Source organism: Xiphophorus hellerii, chromosome 11, assembly GCF_003331165.1.
Source record: "Xiphophorus hellerii strain 12219 chromosome 11, Xiphophorus_hellerii-4.1, whole genome shotgun sequence".
In the NCBI taxonomy this organism is placed as follows: domain Eukaryota; kingdom Metazoa; phylum Chordata; class Actinopteri; order Cyprinodontiformes; family Poeciliidae; genus Xiphophorus; species Xiphophorus hellerii.
This window is the reverse complement of record NC_045682.1, coordinates 12,456,945-12,483,767: the sequence shown is the minus strand read 5'-3', so window position 1 is coordinate 12,483,767 and position 26,823 is coordinate 12,456,945. Positions and strand designations below refer to the sequence as shown.

General features: G+C 37.9%; 1 protein-coding gene across 5 annotated transcripts in view; it reads right to left on the bottom strand.

Annotated features, from left to right (window-relative positions):
- Positions 1-26,823, bottom strand: part of ltbp3 (latent transforming growth factor beta binding protein 3) — a 52,212-nt gene continuing 25,389 nt past the window's right edge. The window contains exons 2-29 of one of the 5 annotated variants that reach the window (XM_032576896.1): positions 23,677-23,946; positions 22,749-22,912; positions 22,560-22,665; positions 18,533-18,619; positions 18,320-18,436; positions 17,546-17,701; positions 16,791-16,880; positions 15,688-15,701; positions 15,545-15,611; positions 15,251-15,322; positions 14,002-14,130; positions 13,042-13,173; positions 12,823-12,951; positions 12,587-12,706; positions 11,910-12,029; positions 11,679-11,801; positions 10,362-10,481; positions 10,017-10,145; positions 9,720-9,890; positions 9,530-9,607; positions 8,518-8,646; positions 8,278-8,415; positions 8,049-8,189; positions 4,055-4,183; positions 1,713-1,871; positions 1,539-1,628; positions 1,313-1,441; positions 1-962 (exon numbers count right to left, since the gene is read on the bottom strand). In XM_032576896.1, coding sequence (XP_032432787.1) covers positions 811-962; positions 1,313-1,441; positions 1,539-1,628; positions 1,713-1,871; positions 4,055-4,183; positions 8,049-8,189; positions 8,278-8,415; positions 8,518-8,646; positions 9,530-9,607; positions 9,720-9,890; positions 10,017-10,145; positions 10,362-10,481; positions 11,679-11,801; positions 11,910-12,029; positions 12,587-12,706; positions 12,823-12,951; positions 13,042-13,173; positions 14,002-14,130; positions 15,251-15,322; positions 15,545-15,611; positions 15,688-15,701; positions 16,791-16,880; positions 17,546-17,701; positions 18,320-18,436; positions 18,533-18,619; positions 22,560-22,665; positions 22,749-22,912; positions 23,677-23,946 — 3,461 coding nt within the window. In that variant the 3' untranslated portion in view covers positions 1-810. Of the gene's footprint in view, positions 963-1,312; positions 1,442-1,538; positions 1,629-1,712; positions 1,872-4,054; positions 4,184-8,048; positions 8,190-8,277; positions 8,416-8,517; positions 8,647-9,529; positions 9,611-9,719; positions 9,891-10,016; positions 10,146-10,361; positions 10,482-11,678; positions 11,802-11,909; positions 12,030-12,586; positions 12,707-12,822; positions 12,952-13,041; positions 13,174-14,001; positions 14,131-15,250; positions 15,323-15,544; positions 15,612-15,687; positions 15,702-16,790; positions 16,881-17,545; positions 17,702-18,319; positions 18,437-18,532; positions 18,620-22,559; positions 22,666-22,748; positions 22,913-23,676; positions 23,947-26,823 lie in introns of all 5 variants that reach the window. The other 4 variants (XM_032576895.1, XM_032576897.1, XM_032576898.1 and 1 more) reach the window with 4 other exon arrangements.

Below are 26,823 nucleotides of genomic sequence, written 5' to 3'. Positions count from 1 at the left end.
TATTAAAAGTGATTTTTTAATTACATTTCTCTCTTCCCAACAACTTCTTTGGCTAATAATTTGATTCAGCAATTATAATGGCTTTTCCCAGAAGAAGGTACATTTAGCAAATATTTTCCACTATACTCCCACTGCGTCTCAATCTCTCCTTTTCTGCAAAGTCCACTTTGGTGCGCTTGTCAAATTGATAACAAAACCCTAATTTTCTTTCATACTTTACATCAACAAATAAACAAAATAGCAATGGGGTCATTCCACAGAACAAACTGTACAAAAACACAATTTAAACAATGTGTAATAATTAATGTAGAAAATACACTTCAGGTAATGTATTATTATTAAACATGTCAGGATGTGGGTTTTACAGGGGAATGTAAAAAAATTCTTTGAGATCTTTGAGATGAATTTCTTTTTTAAAACTAGCTTGTCTTCACGCTCCAACTGTGATTAAACCAATGTGGCGAAGTGGGGGGTGTCGGCAAAACAAAAATCACAAAAATATACACTTTAATATTAATCTAAAAAACAAGTTAGAAAACAATAATTACAAAAAAACAAAAATTAACCAATAAACAATTATCCTAATGTGAGCTGATAATTTATTTTTTTTTAAAGTGAATTGGTGGGAACGAGAACGTTTTGTACATTTCAGATAGGCCTTCGCGAAGACGTGTCTCCGACGGCGAACCGTGTTTTCAGGTCTGCAGTGGCTCACGCAGTCACACAAGAACAGAGAGGTGTGCGACAGCATGTCTGCTGGGTTGGTGTTAAACTGCGTGTACATACGCCATCCAGGTGGCACCAGGATCTTTACTGAGTTCTGCGGCGCACGCATACGTTTTGCCGGCGCGAGGCCATGAAGCCGTGTTTGCAGAAGCACTTGTACGAGCCGAAAGTGTTCACACAGCGAGCGTTCTTGCAGGGGCTGGTGCGTGGACCCGGCTCTGCACACTCGTCAATGTCTGGAAAACACAAACGAGTGTCAGTGAGGTTTAGCCGACAAACAGAACCAGAAACCGTAGGTCAAAGTGTACAGAGATGTACAGTGACTTGCAAAGGTATTTTCCATGTTTAGAATATAAAATCCCAGTACAACCAGCAGTCAGTAAACAGAGTCCATGTAAAGGTAATTTAATTTAAGTATGAATACAGACATCCTGTGTAAGCCTCAGAGTTAAATAAAGAACAAACAGCATCATAAAAACAAACCTGTAAGTATATGGCAAAAGGAAAAATTATACTTTTGTATGCCACTGTACACACATTATTGTATTTTTGTTTGAATTTTGTATGCACACAAAAACACACAAACCTATACAGCGGGCACGGGAGTGGTCTAGCCTAAAGCCTGTGTTACATTCACACATGGTACCCAGGTAGGAGCGGACACAGCGGCCATTTGCACAGCTACATTCGTCCGAATCCTCCTCTGAACTGTCACCTTTTAGCAAAAAAATAACATTAGACACCGAGGGGTAAATATCACATATTATATGGCAAAATAGTAAAGAGACAACAAATACAGAGTATGATTTCACCTGGGTTGTAGTTTGCGAAAGCTGCCAGAAAATCCTGATCCCCATCCGACTCAGTCTCATGTTGCATCTTACATAGAATACTGAACATTTCTGAACAGAAAACAAGAAGCGTGTTGGTGGAAAGCAGGGGGAAAAATAAAACCAAAGATCAAGCTGATCCTGTAGGAAACTCACCCAAATTTCTGGGAGGGCAGGTGTTGCACTCTGGCCCCCAGCCGTGGCCGTAGTGACAACAACACTCAGAGTAAGTCACCACTTTGTCGATGGGCTGACTGCAGATGAGACCCTCGTCAACACGCTCGAAACACACGTCTTTGTGGGCTGCAGTACGATCTAAAATAAAAATAAGGAAGAGATATACATGTTTTTTTAATGTTTGCTACTTTCACTTTAGTTGTAAAATGGGTTATAGTCCAGCAAATCATTTTATTTTTAGCGCTTTTTTTTTGTAAAAGTGCCATTGGGTGTATAATGTATTATTATCAACAAAATCTAGAAAGTAATCTGTGTGAATTTGCAGAGAGAAGCAGATTATGCAGAACTGCCATAATGAAGTGAAGTAGTTCTGCCCAACATAATAATGAAAGTCTGATTTAAGTAAAAGTTAATCTAATACGAGTAGAAATGATGTTAGGGAAGCCAAAATTAAGAGCTTGTCAGAAAATCAATCAATATGAAAACATCTGTTGAATTTTAGTACATATTTGGAAACATATTTTCTGTTAATAAATTTTCCTAATGTAACTTGGGAGACTTATGGTGTATTTTTATTTTACTTTTATGCATTCCCATGAGTAGGTTTCAGGTTTTAAACATAGAATAACAACAACAACAACAACAAAAAAAAAAATCAAAGGTTTGGAAGAGTAGCTGTTTCTGACTGATGTATTTGTGATACTTCTGTGGCATGTTCTCCTGGATTTCCCATTTTAAAGAGGAATGGGCCACACAGAAAAAAATAACAGCGATTACTGATAAAATGCTGTGATCAACTAAAAACGTCCATTGCAGTATGAAGTTAACAAAAACACTTTAGTTAAATACTGGAAATACTGGAGGTTTTTTGTAAGCGCAAATAATTTTATTTTTTTCCTACCACTAAATAAATTTACTCAAATTAAAGGCTGGAATTTCCCAAATGTTATATGAGAGATAAGATGAATACATGGCAAGGCTTTTTACAAAGTGTGGAGGGCAATGTGTGCTAAAACCAATACAATAAAAATCAGTGGAATAATGAAAGTAAAAGCCTTTTTTATTCTCTATAAATGCTTTTTATGGTTGGGTGTATCAGGGTCATATAGGCACATGCAACGAGCAAAACCAATAAATTGTTCTGAAATCATTATACAGATGGCAATGCTTTAAAAAAAAAAAAAAAAGGTTTATGGCTTTCAGCCAACTCATAAAAAAGCTAGATAATAAAAATACATTACCTGTTTTTAAAAAGATAAATAGATATTGTTTCTTTATTCCCTAAAATATTTAGTCATTATGAGTAAAAACATAATTTCAGATTCCTAAAATCACACATTTCACACTAATTTATAAAGCAAAAGCAGCCACAATGATTTGTTTTTTGCATCGTAAACGAACAAAAGGTAATAAAATAAGACTCACTTATATATAAAGACAGAAGCTGTTTTTTAAAAGTTTAATATTTAATAGTAAATAAGTGAAGCTAATTACAGTATGAAGTGGTTCACTAAATATTTGCTACTGCTCAACAGCCTGCAGGTTTTACTGTATTGCGCCACATCATTAAACACATTTTGTGTCATTAGAAAATCCTGTAGCAGCTGTTACAAATATTAACCGTGAATATAATAGTTATAGTTTTAGTAATATTTCATTCAATTGTGTGAAATCCTGGGCAGCTCTCTCTTGGAAAAAAGAAATTCAATATATTTCCTTGTTAGAGAAATACTAAATAAATCATAAGTGGTTACATTGATTATTCTGCATGGATAAATATTAAGGTTTTGTTGACTTTGTAGTGAAGTTACCAATAAATTTCTTGTATAATTCTGACTCAGCAAGTCGATTGCATTAAGCTATTTGGCTGCAGGAGTCAAAGTAAAGCTTTTAAATAAACAAACAAAAAACAACTAAGCTGTTAAGCATGGTGGTAGCAGCATCATGCTGTGGGGTGCATTAACATTACAAACACATTGATACTGGTTTTGAACTAGCCGGAACAAGTATAAAGCTTTTGGAAAACCCTGACCTCAGCTAAGATCAAATGCTAATAAATTATTACAGATGTGTGTTGTGTCATCAGGACAGTTTAAATGCATCATTAGAAGCTCATAATACGACATGAGTGCATGTAGCGTCTGTTTGGCAGTGTATTAATCACTTTCTAAGACCAAACATGCTTATAATACAAAAGTAATACTGGTTTAAAGCTAGAAACATCTTCCTAAAAACAGCCTGGACAAGGCAAGGCTTGGGAGGAACTGCAATGGAAAACAAGAGTGTCAGACTGAGCGGTAAGGCAAGCTAGTTCTACCCACCGTCATAGACGCACTGCTTCAGCGCCGCGCTGAAGGTGAGGGGAGGGTCGCAAAAACAGTGAAAGGAGCCGGGCGTGTTCTCACACCTCCCATTCTTACAGTACGAGGGGTCCTGGCACTCATTCACATCTGCAAAGGGCACCACAGACACTGGTTACAGTATGAACATCTGCTTCTGGGCCAGAGCTTAGTCTGCAGGTGGTCGACTCAGGCTTTCGTCTCACCACAAAATGCAGAACAAATTCTTCCCTGGGGTAAATGCTCCATTTGGGAATCTTTTTAGACATTAACTGTGTGTCGAAGGTGATTATTTATCCCTAAGCTAACTGTTAAGGCCGGTGTGTGAGGTGGATCTCTCAGTCTAGAGGTTGGACAACTATAAAACTAAAACAGGTTGAAATAAAACTGATTAGTTGATTGCTGATTAGATTCATAAACAGTTTTTACAGCTGTGATAATCGACTGGTTTAGATAAAACTGTGGTGTAAATAATGTCTTTGAACCACATGTGGTTTCTGTTAGTTTTTTTTACTACGTGAACCATTCTGCTTATGGGAGATTGCACAACCTTGCAGCTGGCCTGTTGTATAAATAAAAGAAGAAGAAAAAGGGGAACTGATATCTATGAAGTTAAAAATGAGAGTTTGGTTCCAGAAGAAGCTGCTGAAATATTGCTAAGAAAATAAAAAATCTCTAGCGGGCAAAACATTCTGTTTATGAGCAAGACATATTGCTAATGATCAAGTTTATGAGGTTGAAGTCTCCTTATTATCATCATTACAAAATTTTCTAGTTTGAAGAAACAAAGTGTGATGTGAACAAAAAAGAATTTAGAGAAAGAGAGTCTACATCATATTTACAAAGCATATGTTCTCACATCCACCCACATTATTGCATTGCTACGGTTTTTGTCCCAAACTGGAGGTCAACGTTATATTTCAGAAAAGAAACCATGTTACTTGGAGGCCTTAAATTTTTTCTGACTGTCATAACTAAGCCATATTTATCTCCTGTGTGTGCGTCACAGTATTGGGTTTCAGGTAATTATACATGACCCGACTGTGCCACATTCATCTGCAGACTAGGCCTGTAAACATTCAAAAGCTTCACTTGGGTTTTCTACATACTACGGCTGCAATAGCTGCAAAGTTAGCTCAAGCAAAACGAACATATCCAGGTAGAAACCAGTTATCGTTCCCAGCCAGATCTGCTAGATGGAACCGCTTCACATTGACCTACCTGTCTACAGACTACCTACTGTCAGCCTCAGAGGATTAGTTTTCACGACTTCGCAAACATTTGTGGAATCTAACCAAAGTTTCTAACAGATGATGAACCATGGAGAACTTTTTATCTATGCAGGAACAAAGTTTTTCCCTGACAGTACGTTCATTTTTTCACTGATGAATGGCTTAAAGATATGTACTATTTATTAATAATTGGCACAATGATTATCATCAATCTGCTGGAGATGACTTGTAGAAACAAAAGATCCCTCACTGTTTAACATTATCTAGTACATTTGAACCACAGAAGCTCACTTGAGAAAGGTGGTAGTTTTCATAATGATAGAAGAGTAAATTCATATTGATGCAAGGCTGTGAATACTTTTACACTTAATTTATTGGACTAAGAAAAAGAAAAACAAAGCTGGATTTGCATTGTTTATATTTTTACATTCTGCGCTGAAGAATTTAAAAAGATGTCTCTCCTGTTTTGCGTCTCTAAGTTCAAGTTATTGTTTGGTTTGTGGATTCCTCTTTGACACCATTTGGATTTTATCATTAGGAGCTAAAACATGAACACAAGAGGTTTTTCACGTGTCATTTTGAAATTATTTAGCTATTGTTTTGTATATTATGCAAAAAATCTTCACTTGCACAAATCCGTCAACATATTTCCATTTGACAAAAAAATTTGCTGAAGAGGGTATGGATACTTTTGATACAAATTTACTCTCATACATTTAGCACTTCTAGACTGCTGTGATCAGCAGACCATAGTTGAGAGGACTTTTGCTTTTAAGTTCAAAACATTCAAATTTGGGCAAATGTTTCTATTTTATTAACCTATTTTTGCACCTGATAGCATCTATGCATCTTCCAAGACATATTTACAGGAACATAGGGCGTATTGTGGGGAAGGAGTTAGTTTTTGGCCTGATCGTTGACTACATTTCAACAATATACATCAAGTAATTGATAGGCTTTACCTGTCACAACTGACTTAATTATGAGTTTCAGTTCCAGAAATTATATATCATCTTTATTTGTACATTTAGAGAAGAGCTGGACAGATTTTTAAATTGCCATGCATTGTTCTATGCCAATGTAATGGCATAGGACAGTTTGGATGCAATATTTGGAAGGGTATTATATTTGTCATATGTGATATATTATGTCATGCATTTGCTTTCCATGTATCAATAATATGTTTGAGCCGTTGGATGGACTTTAATTGCCCTTAATTCCCATATCTCAGGGTTTCCCACAGTGTATTATAAGCTTGGCGGACCACCAGGCTTTACTTGTTTATTTTTTATTTTTTTAATTATTGCCTATTTTTAAAACTTTATAGTTGGTTTTCAGATATTAATCATTCAATCTTCCAATAACACATAACTATCAAGTGATATTTTCAAATCTCTTGTCAACTTTAAGTATTTTTTTAACTCAAAAACATGGCGGCCAGCTGGATGACTGGCCAGCGCCACAAGCACAGGGCTTAGCAAGTTTTCTAGGGGAAACTGTGTATCTGATGTATATTTAAAGTGCCTGTGATGCTAGAAATCACTGAGAGTGGTTGGGACTTTGTATAATAGCATGTAACATGTTCTTCTTTATCTGCTTAATTATGTTTTACTGAAAACTGATTTAGCTTCCCTTATTAATTTCATTCAGAAACCTGTCTAATTTTAAAATTCTGCTTGCCAATTTTAATTTGCAGATCAAAAACCCGAGGAAAGCCACATAATTACGGCTATCCAAATCTGCAAGACGTGTAAAAATAAGGTACTTCTTGTTAGTAGATTTATTGGGGTCACATGCCTACATTTTCTGTGCAATAGACAATAAATAGATTACAAAAAATTTCTTTATATCTTCTGAGGTCACGGTGGGTACAAATTGAAACAAAGTATGTAATGCAATGAAAGATGGAATAAAACATCTAAGTAACAAGTGCAAAATGTCACATAGGCGACATTTTGCAAGGGAGACTCAACAAACTTTTCAATATTAAAATAGAAATAATCTTTCTTGGCGACCAAAGTGGAAAAGTTTGAGTGGAAAAGTTTGAGAGTTAACTTTTCCATTGGTCAAACACACAGAATGATGCAGGCTAAGATACTGAGCCAGACATTGACAGTAAGTTCTCTAAATATGACCACTTTGACAGGAAACCCATTGTTTCCACATAAAGCAAAAAACCGCTGAGAAAAACAAACATTTTTGTGCTGCAAGTTCAACTTTGAGACACAACGAGAAACTGGCCAAAGATTGGGATAATCTTGCCAAAAACACAAATGTCTCACATTTTTTTCGGCACAGTTCTGAGTCAGGAAGACTCAATTAACTTTAGGCAGATATGCAAAAGATTTAATCCAAGATAAATCTGTGGTTTATTTGCGCTGCGCAAAAGAGAGAGAGAGCAAGGCTTCCATATGGACGTCTGAACAAAGTACTGTAAGGTTGCTCACCTTTATTCCTCCCCAGCTCTTAACCTCTATCTGTCATGAAACATGCTGCATTTAAACATATATCGGTCCTTTTGAAACTATCTACATCCTGTCAACTATAAACATGGAGACTGCTAGTATGCTAAGGCTTACAATTCTATTCACCCACTGCAGGGTGGACAGAAAATTGTTCTTCAAAGAACGCTAAAAACAACAGAAATATTCTAAAAAATAGAATATTCTAAAATGTGGGTGTTTTAGATGGAAATATCAGGGATTTCAAAGACAGACTGATACTCAGGACAAATGAGAACTCACCAGCCTGCTCCTCGAGAGTCACGCAGCTGTTTCGGTCCACAGCCAGCGTCCAGGGCAGAGAACAAATGCAGTAGTATGAACCCACTGTGTTCACACATAAGCCATTCTTACAGTTTCCTGGGTTGTCACACTCATTGACATCTGGACAACAAAGTTAGGAGTTCAAAGTTGTCCCAGAAGAAGCTAGATAAAAGCCGGTTTCAGCCATGGAAAGGGAAATACTACTCACCAGCAACTGTTGGCATCACACACTTCTTCCTGCTGGAGTCGGGGATCCAGGGCCGGTCACAGATGCAATAAAAGCCCCCGTCAGTATTGACACACCGACCATTGGTGCAAAGAGACTCATCGTGGCATTCATTGACATCTGAGAGCAAATATGAAGACATGAAGCAAGCACCAATCTGCTGTAGAGAGTCTAGAAAGTCCTACATGCAGAAATTATTCACAATTTCATGATCCTACATACCAATGCACTCAAGAAGGTTGCTGTCATAGTAAAAGCCTTGTTGACAGTAGCACTCATAACCTCGCAGTGTGTTTTCACAACGACCCCTTTTGCAGATTTCCTCAGCAAACAGAGTACACTCATCAATATCTGCAGACAACAAACAAAAGATTGTTATTCTGCAGAAAATTTGATCTCTTAGCAGTTAAAAGAAACCCCTTCAGATGCAGAATTAGCTTAAATTAGCGAGAATCGCCTGGTTGTAAATTCAGTAAATGAATCTTTTTTTCTTTCGTTGACCACTACATACTGAATAAAGTTATTTGAACAATTTAAGTTTTAAAAAATATCAATCGGGGCGTGCCGTGGTGGCGTAGGGGATAGCTTGACCCATGTTTGGAGGCCTTGAGTCCTCGACGCGGCCTTCACGGGTTCGACTCCAGGACCCGACAATATTTGCTGCATGTCTTCCCCCTGTTCTTCCCCCTTTCTGTCAGCCTACCTTCATATAAGGGACACTAGAGCCCACAAAAGACCCCCTGGAGGGGTAAAAAAATGTATATATATATCAATCAAAAGGTAAAACAACTACAGAGATGTAAGAATCTATAAAAAATAAATCTATTTTCTACATGTTGAGTCCTGCATGTAGCCAATTCCTTCTGTGAAAGAGTGAGAAAGAGCAATACTGACAAAACGGAAGGATAGACAAAGTTCTACAAAGTGTCTGCTTTATCCTTGTAAAGATTCAACATCTGTCATGGAACATGTTGTATTCGGAAATGGCGACAGCCTTTTAGAAAGCCTAAAGTCTAACTTTTTTTCAGTAATGCTAGCCTTGCTAACTTTTCTTGTAGCCATAGCTACAAGAACAGTTTGCAGCTAAGGCTACAAGTGCTAAAAATATATTTTCAGCGATGTTCTTAGATCTGTTTTTAGTCTTTATATTAAATATAAACTGAATTGTTGCCTTACATTTGTACAGTTAGTGAAGTTTACATATTATATTATATTATAACTTAAATGAACACACCGTGGTAGGCGGGCAGGCTGTACTGGAGTCTTTGTTCACTGTAGAAACCTTGTCCGTGTGGACAGAGGAAGTGGAACTCTGCTACATCGAAGGGGGAAAAAAAAGAGTTTTGAAAGAAAAACTTTTAACAGAATTATGAAAGTAAATAGTCGTTCTTCTATTTGCTTCCTCTGTAGTAGTTCAATGGTACCTGAGTGGGAGACTGGGCAGGGATGGATCTCGCAGTGATCTCCCCATCCCACACCGATGGAGCAGCAGCACTCCTGCTTGGTGACGTTGATGGCCAGGACGCTGTCGCAGAACACCGTGTCATCGAGGTTCAGGTAACACTCCTTTTTCTCATCCGTCAGGATTCGAACCGCTACAAGTACAAATGTGAAGTTTGAAGCAGATAATTATTAGATATCTGTAACAATAATGCCAAAAAGTCTTTTGGGATTTAGAAGGTTTCAATGTTTTGGTTCATCTAAAATGAGAGAGGATGTACCTTCGCAGTTGTGTCTGTCCTCTGAGAGGGCATAGCCGTGATTGCAGACACACACATATGAGCCCAGTCTGTTCTCACATGAGCCGTAGGGTTGGCAGAGGTTCCTGTCTGCAGCACATTCGTCTATGTCTAAAAGGGAAATCACAAAGCTTGTACTGAGCATTTGAATTTCAGTCCTAACCATAGCAAAATTTGCTAAAAGAATTCCAGAAATGAAGCACAAAAATAAAAATCTCTAAAATTCAAGACTCAACATTGACTAGCTCATTCAATTTGTCATAAATAAAGGAAAATGGATACAAAAAAAATCCAAATGTTGACATCCATTCAGAAGGAGCTACAGACCTTGGCATTCCCTGCCTCCGACCAGTTTGTAACCCTTCTGGCACTCGCAGTGGTACGAGCCCATGTTGTTGAAGCACTGGCCCCTCAGGCAGCTCGACGGCCTCTCACACTCATTAATGTCTGAAAAGACAGCAGAGGAAAATTTTTACTTAAATTTCCACACCAGTTCATGTCTGAATCCTTTTCAGCAACTGGATCTCAACTCCTTTTTTTATTTCAGAGAGAAAACACTGAAGTACGTGAAATTGTACACTTAGAAATATCAGTTTCCTAGTATGCGAAGGCCCAATTTCAAGCCTAATTTTGTTTAGCTGTAAAACATAGTAATTTGCATACAAAAAATTACTTGTTTCATCTAGTGAGTACACAAGAAGTGAAGTTTAATCAAAGAGAAACTAATAGTGGAGGTAGAGAAATAAAGAAAAGTTATAAACTTGTTTGGTTTTCTTTCATTTTGATGTATTCTTTTATTTTCATTTTGATTTCAGGAAAAAGTTGCTTGTAGCATTGTTTGAGCAAATAAATAGTAAAGTACCAGGGAGGTTATCACAGCGCCCGTCGCGACAGATATCAGGCTTCTGACACTCATTAATGTCTGAAGAAAAGGTCACACATGGAATTTTAATGTATTCCTTTAAAATTCCTTTAAAATATTGATGGGTACAAATATTTGCTGCTTTAGATTTTTAGGTTTCTGGGTAATTTCACATTAATTTTTAAGAATTCAGATTTTCTTATGCTTTCCATTGGTTTTCAGTTGGGATCATTCATGGATCTTAATGGGTATCAATCTATAATAACGTCTTAAGAACTTATTGTTCTGAAAGTTTATCATCATGCTATTCTAACAATTTAAAGTCCTTCTAAAGAAATGTCAGAGTAACGATGAGCGGAGTTTCCTCTGGCTGCAGAGAGTAATGCAGTGTTGCCCCACCTCCACCTGTTACTGTGTACAGCTGGTCAGCTGGCTGAAGGAAAGCTGCTTTACTTATCCCTCATTAATTAAAGAAAAAAAAATGAGAAAATATTTCCATGAGAGCCAAGAAACCAAGATCTTTCTGTTTTTGGAAGCGATCCTGGAAGTCATTTATGCTACAGAAGTATATTGTGCAACATTACAAATTTTATATTAGGCTTGATAAATTGTTTACTTCTTGCTATAAACAAAAACAATTAACAATTAATTATGGTATATATTTTATCAAAAACTTTGTGCAGACACCACAATAACCTGATTTGTGCTTGAGAATGTCATTTTGCCCATGCCTAGTTGATGCAAATAAAACAAAACCAAAGTTATTTTGGTGTAATTTGCACCTTCACAGTGGCTGCCCTCCTGTGTGCGCTGGTATCCTGGGTAGCAGTGGCACTTGAAGGAGCCTTGTGTGTTGATGCAGCGGCCATAAGCACACAGTCGAACGTCCGCACACTCGTCAATGTCTACAGGGAAGAATTTTTTCTTTGTAAATGAAATGGTTTAAACCAGAGGAATGTATTTTCTAATTAAAAAATACCTCACTGTTTGCAAAAGTCAGGTTTTCTACTTACCATTGCAGCTTTTGCTGTCTGCAGAGTGGAAGCCCTCGTTGCAGAGGCATCGGTAAGTACCAGGGAGGTTATCACAGCGCCCGTCGCGACAGATATCAGGCTTCTGACACTCATTAATGTCTGAAGAAAAGGTCACACATGGAATTTTAATGTATTCCTTTTTATCACTGCAGCAGCAACATGCCTTAATCTTTATCATTTCCACTGCAAAAACACAAAATCTTACCATTTATTTCTGGTATCTAGTGCAAAAATCTTAGTGTACTTGAAATAAGACAAAACTAACTTAGTAGTAACTTTTCAACAAAATATAGGAGCTTGTTTTTAAGTCAGAAATTCCTTTATATTGAAGAAAATGTAACAGTAACTAGCACTTTTTAACAATATTAAGACATTATTGACTAAAAATAAGCTCCTATATATCTTGCTAAAAAATTGTTATGTCTCCTATCAAGTGCTCTGAGATATTTGTGCTAGAAACTAGCACAAATACTTAGAAGTGCCATTTCTTAATGGCACTGCTCATTAAGAAATACTTGGTAAGATTTTGAGTTTTTGCATTGTTTATCCACATTTTCTCTATCTCCTTACCCTGACAGCTGCATCCATTTTACCTCTCAGACAGTTTTTACACAAGTATCATGTGATATTTCAAATAAAAATAAACAGACACTCACCATAGCATATGCCAGCATGGGCCTCATAGCCGGGTAAACATGGCATGCACTCATACGAGCCCGGTGTGTTTTCACACTGCTCGTTAAGACAAGCATCCGGACTCAAACACTCATTAATGTCTGGAAAAAGACCAGATTTATGCTACTTATTTCAGGATGAACAGAGGGATTATTACCCAGATTATTAGATGATTTGCATCGCCACCCATAATGTCAAAGTGAAACTGTGTTTGTACCTTCACAGGCTGGATAACGGTGGGACTTGCTCCTAAAGCCGTTTTGACATTCGCATTTATAAGAGCCAGGCAGGTTGACACAGTGGCCCCCGACACCGCAGATATCTGGTTTATGGCATTCATTTATATCTGTTGCACAACACAATTGTTACAGTAAGATCTGACAGCATACAGAGGAGAAAAACAAAACAAAACACAGAACCGCTTTGGATTTTTTACCTATGCACTTCAGTCGCCCGTGCTGCACCATGTGTTTATAACCTGGCCGACACTGGCACTTGTAGGCTCCCTCTGTGTTGACGCAGCGGCCTCTGCCATGGCCGCACGGCTCCGCGTCACATTCATTATCATCTGATAAAGGAAAGAACGCGAAGTCAGTGTGGAATGTGATCAAGAAGTTAATAAAAGTAGTGCTGAATATTCAAAACAATTAGTGGAAAAACTGCAATCTCAGAGCACATTTTGTCTGAATGGTGAGTTTGATAAAGACACCTTTTTTTTTTTTTCCAAAGATTGTGCTCACAGCTCAGCAGAAGAATTAGGGCACCACTAATGAAAATGCAAAGGTTATATGAGTTCTGCACTGACTTGCAGGTACCTGCCTGGCCCCCCACAAAGATTTGTCTTTCATTCACAATCTAATTCCTAAAAGATTCAAATAAAACCACCAATAAAAAATAATAAGCAAGTCTCCACAGGAAAACTCATTAACCTGGAAAAACGTTAAAATAGTGAAAGTCATGTCTGCATGTCTCTGCTTGTGCTTAGGTATTAAGTAAGTTTAATGACATTTACTAACAGGCGGTTAAGTTAAATATATTTCTTGCTCTAAATTCCTTGATTGTCCAATAAATAAACACATAATTATAGGTGATTTTAAGCAATATAATGTACTAAATTGCTACCAGCAAACCACTTACTTAAAATCTTTATTGTATAAGGTGTGGTGAGTGTTTGTATATTTTTTTACTTTGATAAAACCTGTTCTAAAATCATGATCCTAGAACCAGTTTAATGTCAAAATATGCACTGGTGTTGCTAGTAAGAAGATTTGAGAGAAGATTCACTTTTTGTCCAAAATGTAATTTTTCTGCAGCTCAACATTTTCCCTTTTTTGTCAGGAACAGCAAGAAAAAATAAATTAAAGTTTGCATGGTTTTCTCTCCCAGCGTCTCTTACCCTCACAGATGTTCCTCTGCAGGTTAAGACGGTAGCCGGGGAAACAGTGACAGATGTGGCCGTTCGGGCTGTTCTCACACTTCCCATGACCACAAATGCTCCTGCTTAGCCCGCACTTATCTGTCTCCGCTTCAAGGGCAAAGAAAAGAGACCACTGGTGTTAATTCAATGCAACTATGTGTGTATATACAGTGCAATACAAAAACATTGAAACAAGAAATATACTTTGCTTACATTCTTATGCCCTGATCAACAGTTCTCTTTCAGTCTTTTTTAGGAGTTGTACATATTTTTACTCCTCTCATTGTGTCTGTCCATGACAATATGTTGCAGTGACATTAGGAGCAGAAAAACGGAAAGGCAAAAAGAAGTGTGATGTCTAACTATGAGCACCACCAGAAAGTCCTGCCTCTTAGAAATAGTACAATAATCCAACACAGATTGTTAGCGAGTGAAAAGCTTACATTCAAAAAAAGAACAACTTTTACACTACTTCACAATCGTGCACTACTGTGTATTGCTCTGCCACAATAAATTCCCAATAATTACATTGATGTTTGTGGTTGTAAGAGGACAAAAAGTGGAAAAGCTCAAGAGGCATAATTATATCTTATTGATATTTGCACTTTTACATATTTGAAATTAAGAGACGCCACTGAAAATGTAAGTAGTCTCCTATGAATGAGAGGTAATCACACAAATTATATCAGATTAGATTGATCAGATTTGGCATTGGTTTATCTTTTGGGGATGTTTTCTTCTTATGGGACAAAATCAGTGTTAATACATTTATTTTAAATGTTTAGCAAAAAAGAAAACTGTAGTTGTGGCAGCTTTCATTACACACAATGTGTGTGAATGAAGCCTTCAGGCTGGTTCATGCTTCGTGTTTGATGTCACATAACATGCACAGTGACCAAAAGCATCAGCTAACTACAAAAGACATGCAGAGAAATTAGCTTCGTGTTAAACGTCGGGTTTTGGAAATGTGAGGTTAAAAAAAACAACAACAAAAAAAACACAAGAGTTATCATTAACGGTATTTACTGCAAGAAGGAAGTCAACATGTCATCTGTGAGAGACGGCGGCGAAGCTCGCCATGGTTACCGCCTCTCACTCTGGGTGGGTTTGCGGAGTGCTGGGTTTCCCAGTTTTCAGGCGCATGAAACATGAACCAGCTTGTATTGAGAAGAGAGTAAATAAATAAGAAGCGACTCTTATGCTGGATTGGTGTTAAACTCACGTTTACCTTTAGGGTCTATTTCGAAGGGGTCATTGCCTGGGGGGATTCGGACGATTGGCGGAGGGGTGGGTTTAACAACTGTGGATCCAACAGAGGAGAAATGAACCAGCAACCATGACATGTTGATCTTTGGTCTTTGTACTCCACAGAGGCAACATTTATTTGCAATCTTCTGTCAGTTAGCAGCAAGAAAGAAACATTCCCCTCATTGTGGCAGCTAATGGTACATTTAGTAACTCAAGACATTCAAATGTTACTTGCAGCACGTCTAATTTTCTTTGTGAAAGGGGGAGCGTTTACCAAGCACTCGCGGTCGGGTGGTGCTGACAGAAGTCTGCTGCACCGTGGTCGGCTCCGGGGGCTTCTCCTAATCACAGGAGGGGGAAAATATTTCATGCCAGCGAAAGAAAAAGCTACATCTGCAAATAGAAATGAAATCTTACCGTCACAAGTAGTGCTGAAAGGAAAAGTGGTAGAGTGAGGTTAAAACGATGAACCTCTAATAACAGGATTAAAAGCTTACAAAGCAGAGATGTTGGATGTATAAACAGTGCTGGTCAGAACTTTAAATGCATCCATTAAGGGTAGGAACATAATATTGACACTGGCCTTTTAATTACACTTTTGTTCTTCTTTTAGGATGGGATGATAATGCAACACACACCTTAAATGTCTGTAATGTTCCTGGCAAAAGTTTAGCTGGATATTTAACCACACTTCTTTCTAGAAGGTGTAGAGCTTATTTTAGTTTTTTAAGTTTTACATTTTTACAAGACTCCACTTATTTCCGGTACGGTAAGGCCACAACTACTTGTACCCATTCTGAGAGCACTTTTCATGTCCATTTAGGATCACCGTCCTGTTTAAAGATTATAAAACGAAAACTTTCTTCTAAATTGGCAGAATCTCATTGGATGGATATTTGAAGTTTGCTTTCCTGTGAACAGCGTCACTGGGGTTCGAGCAGTTTCCAGTTCAAGGCAGGAATGGGCCTTGATGGTTTCGACATCATTCTTAGTTTTTCCTTTTTTCTCCTTTGTCTGACAGTTTGAGTCAAACACAAAAACTTTGATAGAGTTACGTGTTAAAACTGATCAATGATTCCAAGAACACATCAGAACAACTTTTTTTTTATTGATAAACCAAACTAAAATGAACCTTTTGGAAAGTTTTTATCTTCATCTCACTGAATGTTTGTGTCTTAAAATTAGAAATTTTCTTCCATGTCACGAAAGGAACCGATTTAAATAAGCTCTGCCAATTCTACTTAGAAAAGTGGTTGAATGTCCAGCCAGAAGTAAAGCAGAAGGCAGTTGATGGCTTCAAAAACAAAGTACGTACATATTTGAACCTACATGTGTAATTATGACCATCATACATTTAAAATTGCACATGCAATTTGTGTTTGACATTAAATTATCCCACCCAAGAAACAGAACAGTACAAATAAATCACAAAGGGCAACATCAACATAAAACTCCTTCCTGTGACTGTATGAAAACTTCTGGCGAGCAGAATGAGAATTTATGCAAATTCAAACACTCACGATGGAAGATGTTGGGGGACAAGGCCACAGTCTCTGTTATACTTTGGAGATAGTATCCTTTCCCAGCAGGGCAAATCTTATTGAAGGCCACTAAATACAGCATGAGGAAAGACACAAAGTTTAATTGTTATTTGATTGTATACAATTACACTGATTTGACAATTATCTCTAGAAAGAGTCTACTATTTGGGATTTACACAAAAATAAACGTTGTGAAACCACATCTGGATGTACAGCAGTGAGGCAAGATTTAATCCACATGAACGTATCTCCAAATATTAGAGAATTTAAAGACAGAATGTTGAATTTTAATTGAACCCAAGCCAAGAAAGCCTTTATTTATCTGACAATATCCAAAATGGCAAAAGATACTCAGATGGAAACTGATGACACTGGAAGCTTTGACTCATCTTGTTTAAATAAATGAAACATTCATTTTTGAAAACAAAAAACAAAACATACTGTATTTAGCAAAAAAATAAATAAATCGGCATGCATGCAATAGATACAGCTTTTATTTTTCCAACAGAGAAATACAATACTTCTTTCAATGAGATGTAAAACAGGAATGTAATAACATTTGGAGCTAAAGTAAAAATGCAATCGATTATTTAAAACTCAGGGGAAAAAAAAAATCTAACTTCTTCAACAATTTACCAAGCAACAGGAATCATGAATTGTGGAGGGAATTAAGCTTCATCTCTGAATGAGCTGAAACTTTTCAGTGAACATTATTGCTATGGCGACTGACTCACCTGTGCCCACCTGAGGACATCTCTCACATTTGTGGCCCCAGGCTTTGCCCACCGTGCAGCAGCACATCTCCTGGGTGATCTGGTTCACCAGCGGGTGCTCGCAGCCCCTGGCGTCAGACGCCAACAGGAAGCACTGCGCCTGCTCCGGCGGAGACTCTAACACACGATGCGCTTCGGTTAAAACAGTAATAAGGGAGCAATATTGTTTACTTTACTCTCTTCCCACAAAACTCTGCTCTCACACCTTCATTGCTTTCATATATGCTCAGCTCATTCCTTGAAAATAGTTTCTTGCAGTCAGATTTAATGTCTCTTGCACAAATATTTGTTGTTCGTGTTCGAACTCCCACCCTCTGCTCTCTTTAATAATCTGGTATGAACTGTATTAGCACAAAGAGGGCAGTGGCACTGAAGTCACATTGTGTTGAAATCTTTTCAAGAGAAAGCAAAGATGAATGCTCCAAAAAAACATGATCTCCACAGAAGATGTTAAAGCACAAATGTAAGATTTAAACAGGAGCAGAAGATATTTGCAGTCAAAGTCTCACTTTGCTCAGCAAAATGCCTTAATGTGCAGAGCATATTTGTCAGCAAGCTACTCTTTGAGCATCAGAGAGGAGTTTTGAGCAAGAGCAACTCAAAATATTTGAGTAAAAATAAAGAATTTGCATTAATACGGAAGATTTATGATTATATATTTTTTTTATTTGAAAGAAAAAACTAACAGAGAAATTCAGCCTCAGTAGTTTGAAGAGATGTCATGTTATTTCTTACCAACGCATCGATTTCTCTCCAAAACAAAGCCAGATTTGCAGGAACACTTGAAGCTGCCCAACGTATTTAGACAATCTCCGTTCTGACAGACTCCCTGCAGGGTGCACTCGTTGATATCTTCACAGTCAGGAAGAGAGAAGCGAGAATAAAAAGGTTACGCCGATTTCTGCAAGAGATCTGGAAAATGACACGGCTAGTGTTTCGAGTTGTTACCTTGACAGTGAGTGCTGTTAAATCGCTTGTAGCCTTGTGGACATGTAGAGCCGTATTCTTCCACAATGGTGTGTTTGACCGATGCATCTGAGGGAGGAGGAGACAGGAGATCCAAAAAATTAGTTTCTACATCTTACAAAACTCCTGGGTGTGAAAAAAAAAGCTATTAAGATTTCACACATGAGCAAAACATTTAAATTGAAATCTTTAAAGATAAACAACAGCATCGATTCAGGCTCGCACAAAATCTATGTTCTTTGCCACACATAGAGATACTTGTATAACATTTCACTGGTGCAAACAAATCCAAAACCAACGTCTATGTTTAAATTAGTAACAGAACTCCTTTGCTTTTGATTCTTTCAGAGGCTTGTGGAGGCCTGCTGGCTTACTGAGGGCTGAAATGACAAAATTAATACACTTAATACTTATTCAACTCTGTCCCTGAGTTTAGGAAGCCACATGATACCTTTCATTTGTTATCCAGTTTTTTCTGCACAGTTAATAAGCATACTGCAAAGAAAAGGTTTCTGTGCGTAGTCAGGATTGCCTTTTAACTGCAAGATTTTTAGTGCAATTTCATCTTATATTTCAATTTTATGTAAGAGCCAACTTTTGATTATCTTGACATGCCTTATAAGAAGATTTTCTTTAAAAAAGCAGCTTCCATAAAACCCAGAGAAGTCTGAGCTTCCAGGAGAATAAAAAAGCTACAGCAGCTTTTTTAGACATTAGTGCCAAAAATAGCTGCATGCCAACAGCAGCTTTTTCAAACCTAGAAGGCAGCATAATGTAGAGTCTGAAAAAGAAACTGGAAAATTAGTTTTTGTCTTTTCAGTTCCTGTAGTAAATGTTGTAGCTGAAATCGATACTCCACTCCAGCAAAATGCCAATTTTCCAGACTTTAACTGTCCAGTTTTGGCAAGCTTCTATGAACTGTAGCTCATTTAATGTTCTTAGTTGAGACAGATTACTGTGACTACTAAAGACTGATGAAGTACAACAAAGGCAAGAGCAAGCCAGGTGCAAAAGTCAGAGCATACCAACATCCCCATAATGTGGGAATGGGTACTAAACTCCAGTGAGAAGCAAAGATGCTGAGATCATGACTTAGTTGGAAACCCTGGAGACTTTTGAAAACATGCAGGACGTCGGCCCTCGAGGACCGACTTTGGATGCCACAGCTTTAGTTGAAGCAGTTTCAAAAGTACACCACCTACAGGTATGATGACAGCAGAGACAGCCTGTAGAAAAACACTCAACTGTATTCATACATAATATAACTTTAAAAATGAGCAGGACTCATTTGTTTTAATCCCTCTTTACTCTGAAAGTAGTAATGAAAATCTAGCTTTTAGATCTATGTGCAAAGAACGATATGTGGTGGAAAACAAATAGTGATGTCAGCATCATGGTGAGGGGATGCTTGTCTCAATCAGGAAGAGAGAAGTTGATCCGGGTCGGTAAAAGGAAAGAAATCAAGTCTTGGGGAGAAATTCACCTTCCGACAGCCAGAGCTCCAAAAGAATGGTTCAAATCAGACAGTCTTCATGTTAGAAGGGCCCAGTCAAAGTCCAGACATAAAATCAAATTAGAAAAGCTTTAAAATGTACATGAAAAAATTTTTAAAACAAGAATGTTTTCGAGAGGCTCTGTGAAAAAACAGCAGCAACTTCGCAAACAAAAAAGTCTTACGTCTCTCTGAAAAAAGAAATACGCTTTGTGACTTCTAGATCGCATCTTCTTGGTTTATTTTAGAAAGAAAATGAGTGTGGTTGAGCGGTTTCTATACTGGGTGCTTGTTCTGTTACCACATTCATCCTCTGACATCATGTTACTTATTTTCCAAAACTACGTCTTTATGTGGTAAGCTATCTTTTCCCTTTGTTTTGTTTTTTATTTTGTTCCTTTCAAATATAAGTTTTATTCAAGCCTTTGGACTAAAAAAAAGTGTTTATTAAGGTCTCAACTCATATAGTTGCTTTTTCTTCTTACTGGTATTGCTAAACGAGAATCTTTTTTTTCTATAAGCGAGTAAAATATTTGAGGCAGTTTTATTACAGAGCTGTGGGAACACTGCACATCGTGGAAAAAGAGAGAAGAAAAAAAAACATTGGAAATGACGGCAAGGTCATGGCTATTTTTACAGAAGAAAAAAAAGGAGGAGGGGTTCAACAACGTGCACATGAGTCACAAAAGTGACAGCAGTGTGTGCAGGAGTCGAGTCATCCGCAGCGCCAACCAGACTCACGGTGTCAGGTTTTCGTCAAAGCCCGTATTGTCTGAGCCAGCACCGAGAGACGGAATAATGGCGGAGTGGAAAACGTGAGCGGCCAAGATTTTCCTGAAATCTAATCCTCAGCAGGATGATGACAGTGAGCAGGCGCAGAGGAATGAGCTGAAGTAGAGGCATTTCCCCCCCAAAATTTATTTGTTTCTGTCTCACTGTCTGTGTGCGATTCCCATAACTTCCTCTGTTTTCTCATCCCTTTTGCTTTCAACACCATATGCTATGTTTACAGCGGGAACCACATATTTACATACAGTCTTAGAAAATACACACTTTTCTTTCACTGTTTTTGGCCAGTTAGGATAATAAAAAAATATTTCTACTGCTAAATCACTGAACTACAAGAGAGGCATTGTTTTAGTTACTTTTACTTCCTTTTATACTTTTAATATCAGAGAAAGACTTAGAGAAACTCCTGTTAGTTTATAAATTGTGGAGTACAAGAATCAAACATGGAGAACTAAGATTTAGCCTTTTCAGTTCCTACTTATCAACCCAGATCGATAGGAGAATTTTGAAGTGTAGTTTTTCTTTTGCTGTGCTTGTTTTTCTTTCTTTTAGCTTTATTGTTTTGTTTGTATTCCCTTCTAATTCATGTAAAGCACTTTGAACTGCCTTGTTGCTGAAAATGTGCTATGTAAATAAAATTTCTGTACTTCACCTTAAAGAGCATTTTTATCACTTTATTCAAATTCGGAATGTTAAACACACAAAAACTACAAAATTCTTTAAACAGATGGTTTTGAAAGATGCTGATATGTTACTTCACAACATGTGAGTTAAATTAGAGTAAACCTGTGGCTGTTTTTTAAAGCAACACCTCAAGCAACGGAGCATCATGTCTCAAAAACAAAGAAGGTTTTGGTGTGAAATGTGTGAATCAAAACCTAAAAAACCAAAAAGATCTTGTGTAGATGTTGGCTGGAGCTAGTAAGCGGCGGTCATTGTCCTGAGTGGAACTGTACTAACATGGTCTGAAGGACCGCTCAGTGGCGAAGAAGCCATTACTCAAAAAGCAACACGAAAAAGCCAGAAAATCCTTTGAAAAAGCACAAATGGATAAGATCTGTTATTGAAGCAAAAATTGAACTGTTGGGCCAGAATAACTTTTGTTACATCTGGAGGAAACGGAAGGAAGCTTGAAGCCTGCGAACACAATCGCAACTATGAAATAAATAGAGAGATTGAAGGAACAATTCAAGACCAGAAGTCAATCAGAAAGCTGTAGGAAAGGGGGGAAAAATCAATCTTAAAAATGGACAATTGTCTATTCTGGAGGCAGAGATGCAAAGGTGAGCTAGCAAGTTAGCAAATCTAATTCTGTTGCACCACTTCTGTCAGGAGCCATTCTGTTATGAAAAGCTTAAAACATTTGACTCATGTGTCTGTTTTTTTTGCAAATTGAAGCTCTAGCAATACCTAAATAAATTCATTTTCTTTTATAAAATAAAAAAAAATGTCCTGAACACTTAATGTCAACTACATAGTCACTTTACTGTTTGCTTAGCAGCATGTGAAGCGTGTGGATTTTTTAATGAAAAGCAGTGTGGCTCAATGAATCATTATTTTATATCTGAAGAACATTCTCCATGTTGAGTTTGCTGGAATATCTTATTAAAAATGTCCACTGTTAGATCTGAACTTAAGTACAGTATTAAAATTAAAAATAGGAGTTTATGACATCTGAAAAGATGGAATGGGAACAATAAAATGTATTTTATAGCCAGCATTACTCACTTGGTAATTTGGGGCACTGGTAGCACTTGTTCTGTCCCCAGGAGTTTCCCACACTGCCACAGCAATCCTCCTGATTGGTCAGGACGGGAAGCGGCGTGCTGTTGCACTGAAACGATTAAGAAGCCTCATCAGCGGGTGTGAAGTGTAATATTTTACGGTGGTGACCAGAGCATGAGTTTTTATACACACGGCTTGTTTGGGTGTTGTCTCCTGAAAGCAGCGGCCCTTCGGTTTGTGTCTCGGTGGGAAGGGCCGCATTGCTATTTTGTGAGGAGGTTTGGAGTCTGATTGGTCGTGAGGCTGAATGATGACCGAGGTGTCTGGTGTGTGGTGAACACGAACGTTAATCTGCACTGAAAGCAGAGAAAAGGAACAGATCGGGTAAAAATGAGACAAACAGCAAAAGCATTTCTTACAATTCTTCACCTTTTGTTAAGTCGCAACCACAAATGTATTTCATATACAGCTCTGTAAAAAATTAAGAGTCCACTTCACTGAACCCCATTGAGAACCTCCTGGTTATTCCACCAAATACTGATTTCTGGCGGGACACCAGGCTTTACTTGGGCCCCCACCAGGCAAAACATTGCTTATTTATTTTAATTTTTTTAAATGTTTGAATTTTTTAAGACCTTATAGTCGGTATTCAAGCATTAATCTTAAAATAATACATAATTATCAAGTGATATTTTCAAATTTCCTGTCAACTTTAAACATTTTGTAACTCAAAAACACGGCGGGCCGCTGAATGAATGACTGCTCTGGCACACAACCACCAGGCTTAGCAAGTTTTCTGGGGGAAATCCTGCACTCTGTTAGAAAACAATTTGTTTTTGCTCCTAAAACCTATTTTTGGATGAAAAATATTAACAGAAATAAACTGATAATGTCACAAAAATGCAATCAATTTAGCCAGAAGATTGGATATCTCTAAATCAAATTTGAATAAAAACCTGACCTGATTGAGAAAAATGGACGTCATTTTTGGATTCAGCGGTGCAAAAATAGTCCTAATTCAGCTGAAAAAACATAAACTTCCAAAAAATATCTTTTGAAATCCAGTGTCATTTATCATGACAAATTAAACCCCAAGTAGGTTGCAGTGAGCAATAGTTACCTTCTGATGAATGGTGCCCCACTTGTGACAGGGGCAAGGTGAAAATGGAGTGTGTTTGTGTCATCTGGGTGCGCCCCATGGCCGTGTGCTCCACCAGCTTTTGGCCATCTGGCTTCAGGGAAGCAGGGTACACGGGCTGCCTGTTGCCGTGTGCCGCCTGCGCTTGCTGTGGTGGAAATTGGCAGAGTCGGCCCGTGAAGCCAGGCGGGCAGAGGCAGTGGTTCCTGGAACTGCACACCCCTCCATTCATGCATGTCAGAGGACACACAACTGCAGGGAGAAAGAGAAGAAGACACTCAGAGGTGGAGAAACTCCCACAAGCCACATATAAAATCATCGAAGGCATTACTTAGGATATGATTTACACACTAACCATTTAGCTTAACAAATGGATGCCTCGTATATTGTAGAGTATGTACATATATCAAACAGGCAGATAAAGAAAAAAACTAGCATAAGTAGGACCATATTCTCTTTGAACTGTAACGCCATAAAAACCAAATCAGCTCGATGAACTGAAAGGTCCCTGAAAACCAGCCAGGCAAGTGAGAGAGCAGGTAAAGTCATCGATCTGTGTAACGGCTTTATTCTGACATATGGGAAAGATCTGGAGTTCTGTGGGAAACCTGCTGGCTCCAGAGCGCTTCAAAGCGTATATACTATGTACTGCTGTTTAACTGGGTTTTCTCCGTTGTGTTTATTCAAGAGCAGGGCGTTTGAAACTTCAACTACAGAACAGTGAAAGTTAAAGAGCTAAAGAAGTGACGTAAAGAAAAAAGGTAGATTTCACATGCAGATTGAGCTACGTGATACAAGAAGTAATGATTTTGTGAATTGGACAAATAAATCTGTGGCAGTGGATTTACTTCCACTCTAATTTAACCAGCTTATATAGCAAATCGTCAAGCAACTTTAAATGCAAAAAAATGTATCCACCCACCACCAGAGTTCACATTTAAGAAATCAACCAATTATGTCAAAAGAAACTTGTCACACCACATGAAGTAGGTTAAAAGATCTCAAAAAGCACCATATCATGGTCCGATTGGAAGAAATTCATTTTGGAGATCCAGCAGAAATGGAGAAAACTGAACAGGGGTAATCCTTCCCTGGAGTGGCAAGCGTAATAAAATTACTTCAAGAGCAAATCAATGACTCATTTAGGTCACAAAAGAACCCACAACAACACTGCAGACCTCAGCTGTTTTAGAAAAGGTCCAACAATGAGAACGATACTGGGTAAAAGTAAAAACAACACTGCTCTCTAAAAAGAAAGGAGGCTTTTATTACATTTACCAAGTAACATGTTGAGGCTCTTTCGAAGATTTTAAACAGGGAAATTATGCTTGACAGCTCTCCAATGTAGCTGAACTAAAACAGTTCTGCAAAGATGAATCGGAAAATCTTCCTTCTCTAGAACCACCTATTGGACGGAGAACTACAACCATTGACGATCCACCTACTATTTATTATTATTTAAACCAAACCAAATTTGTAGTCAGTTCTCACGTGGATAAGTTTTTCTTATCTTGCAAACCATGATTATTTTTTGCACTTTTACACTCCTACTGCAAACGTGATTAAAAAGATAAACACAAATATTTTCTCAGAGTCATGGCAAGAACAAGGTTCTCCTTAAAACTTCAACAAATTCATATCTAACCTTCTGAGGGATGCATCATATTTTAAATAATGTTTTTTTTTATCTATATATGTTGTCCATTTTAACTGCTTCAAGATAAAAATCAAGATATAAGTATTAATGTAAATTAAAACGACCTCAGATTGTAAAAGTAAGACATTTAGTTTCTGAAAATCTGTAGTGTCTTAATTTCAGCTCTATGTTTTTCATTTCTTTATTCTCATTCAGATAACAAAACCCAAAAAACAAATTTTCTTTCTTTATGCTGCAGCGTGCCAAAGCAAAAACTGAATATCATCACCAACAAGTCCATTTACAAAATCTGCTCTACCTTCTGTGCAGCACAGCAGGTCATTTTGACCTTTTCCTTTTCCTGAACCAAAAGTACAGGACTGTATTTACTTTATGTAATCTGAGTGTTTCAAACAGTGTGGATTTAGCTAGTGGTAAATTACAGAACTATACATAAAATTTTGTTAATTTCCCCCTAAATGCATGCATTACAACTCATTTAGATGTGAATAAAGTCCCTCACCCAGACTAAGAGAAGTCTTTCTTTGCATTTGGTTTAATAATCAGATGAATGCACATATTTAGAGCGAGCAAGTAGCTTGGTGAATTTCCCCACTTCTTTCTTCTCTAGTCTATTTAATTTTGCTTCATGTCGCACAAAATAAATTAAAATCAACATGCAGATTTAACTTTACTATTTTGCCAGTTTTTTCTGATGCCATCTAAAACAATAAAAAGATATTTTTAATAAATACCGCCAAACTCAACTGGTTTATTAATCAAACATAGAAGAGCAAAAGAAGCGAGGATACAAAAGGAGGGGAGGAGAGCTCTTTCTGCTTGTGAGCCAAGTGTGCACACATGTAAGCAATTAGGCGAGTACTGCCGAGGAGTCTGGGCTGCGGCATAATTAGGGGACTGGATCACTTTAAACACGGCAGGGACATCCTCACATGGTAAAATTCAGGCAGAAAAAAGAAACGAATAACTGAAAACAACCAGCTGCCAAAGTGGAATAGCTTAAATCTGAACACAAGGTGGATCATTCAGAAGCAGCCTCTCTTTGCCTGTATGTAGTTCAGTGTCACAGGGCCCTTTAACCACAGAAACTGAGCGCAGGCAACAACACGCAGCGTCAAGAGGTAGAGAGAGAAAAGACAGAGCACCGCAGACTGAAACCTGCCAGCTCAACCCTGTCAGACTTCCTCCGGTTTCCATGGATCGGACTCCGTCTCGGCCCTGGATTCAGAGCAGGAGGAAATTGGGAAAGATGCGGGGGCCGAAAAGTGAGATCGCAGACACACACGGAGAGAAGCAGCAAAAAGAAGCAGCACCTCTTTTCCAACTGTCATTATTACACAATCTAACCCAACAGAGACGGAGGAGATGACAAACTGCAGGCAGGGTCTGGTCTGAGGCTCCGTCTGGCTGGGAAAGTGTCTGTGTAAGACCGGGAGCTCTCATCTACGCTGATGAACACAAGGAAGAGCAGA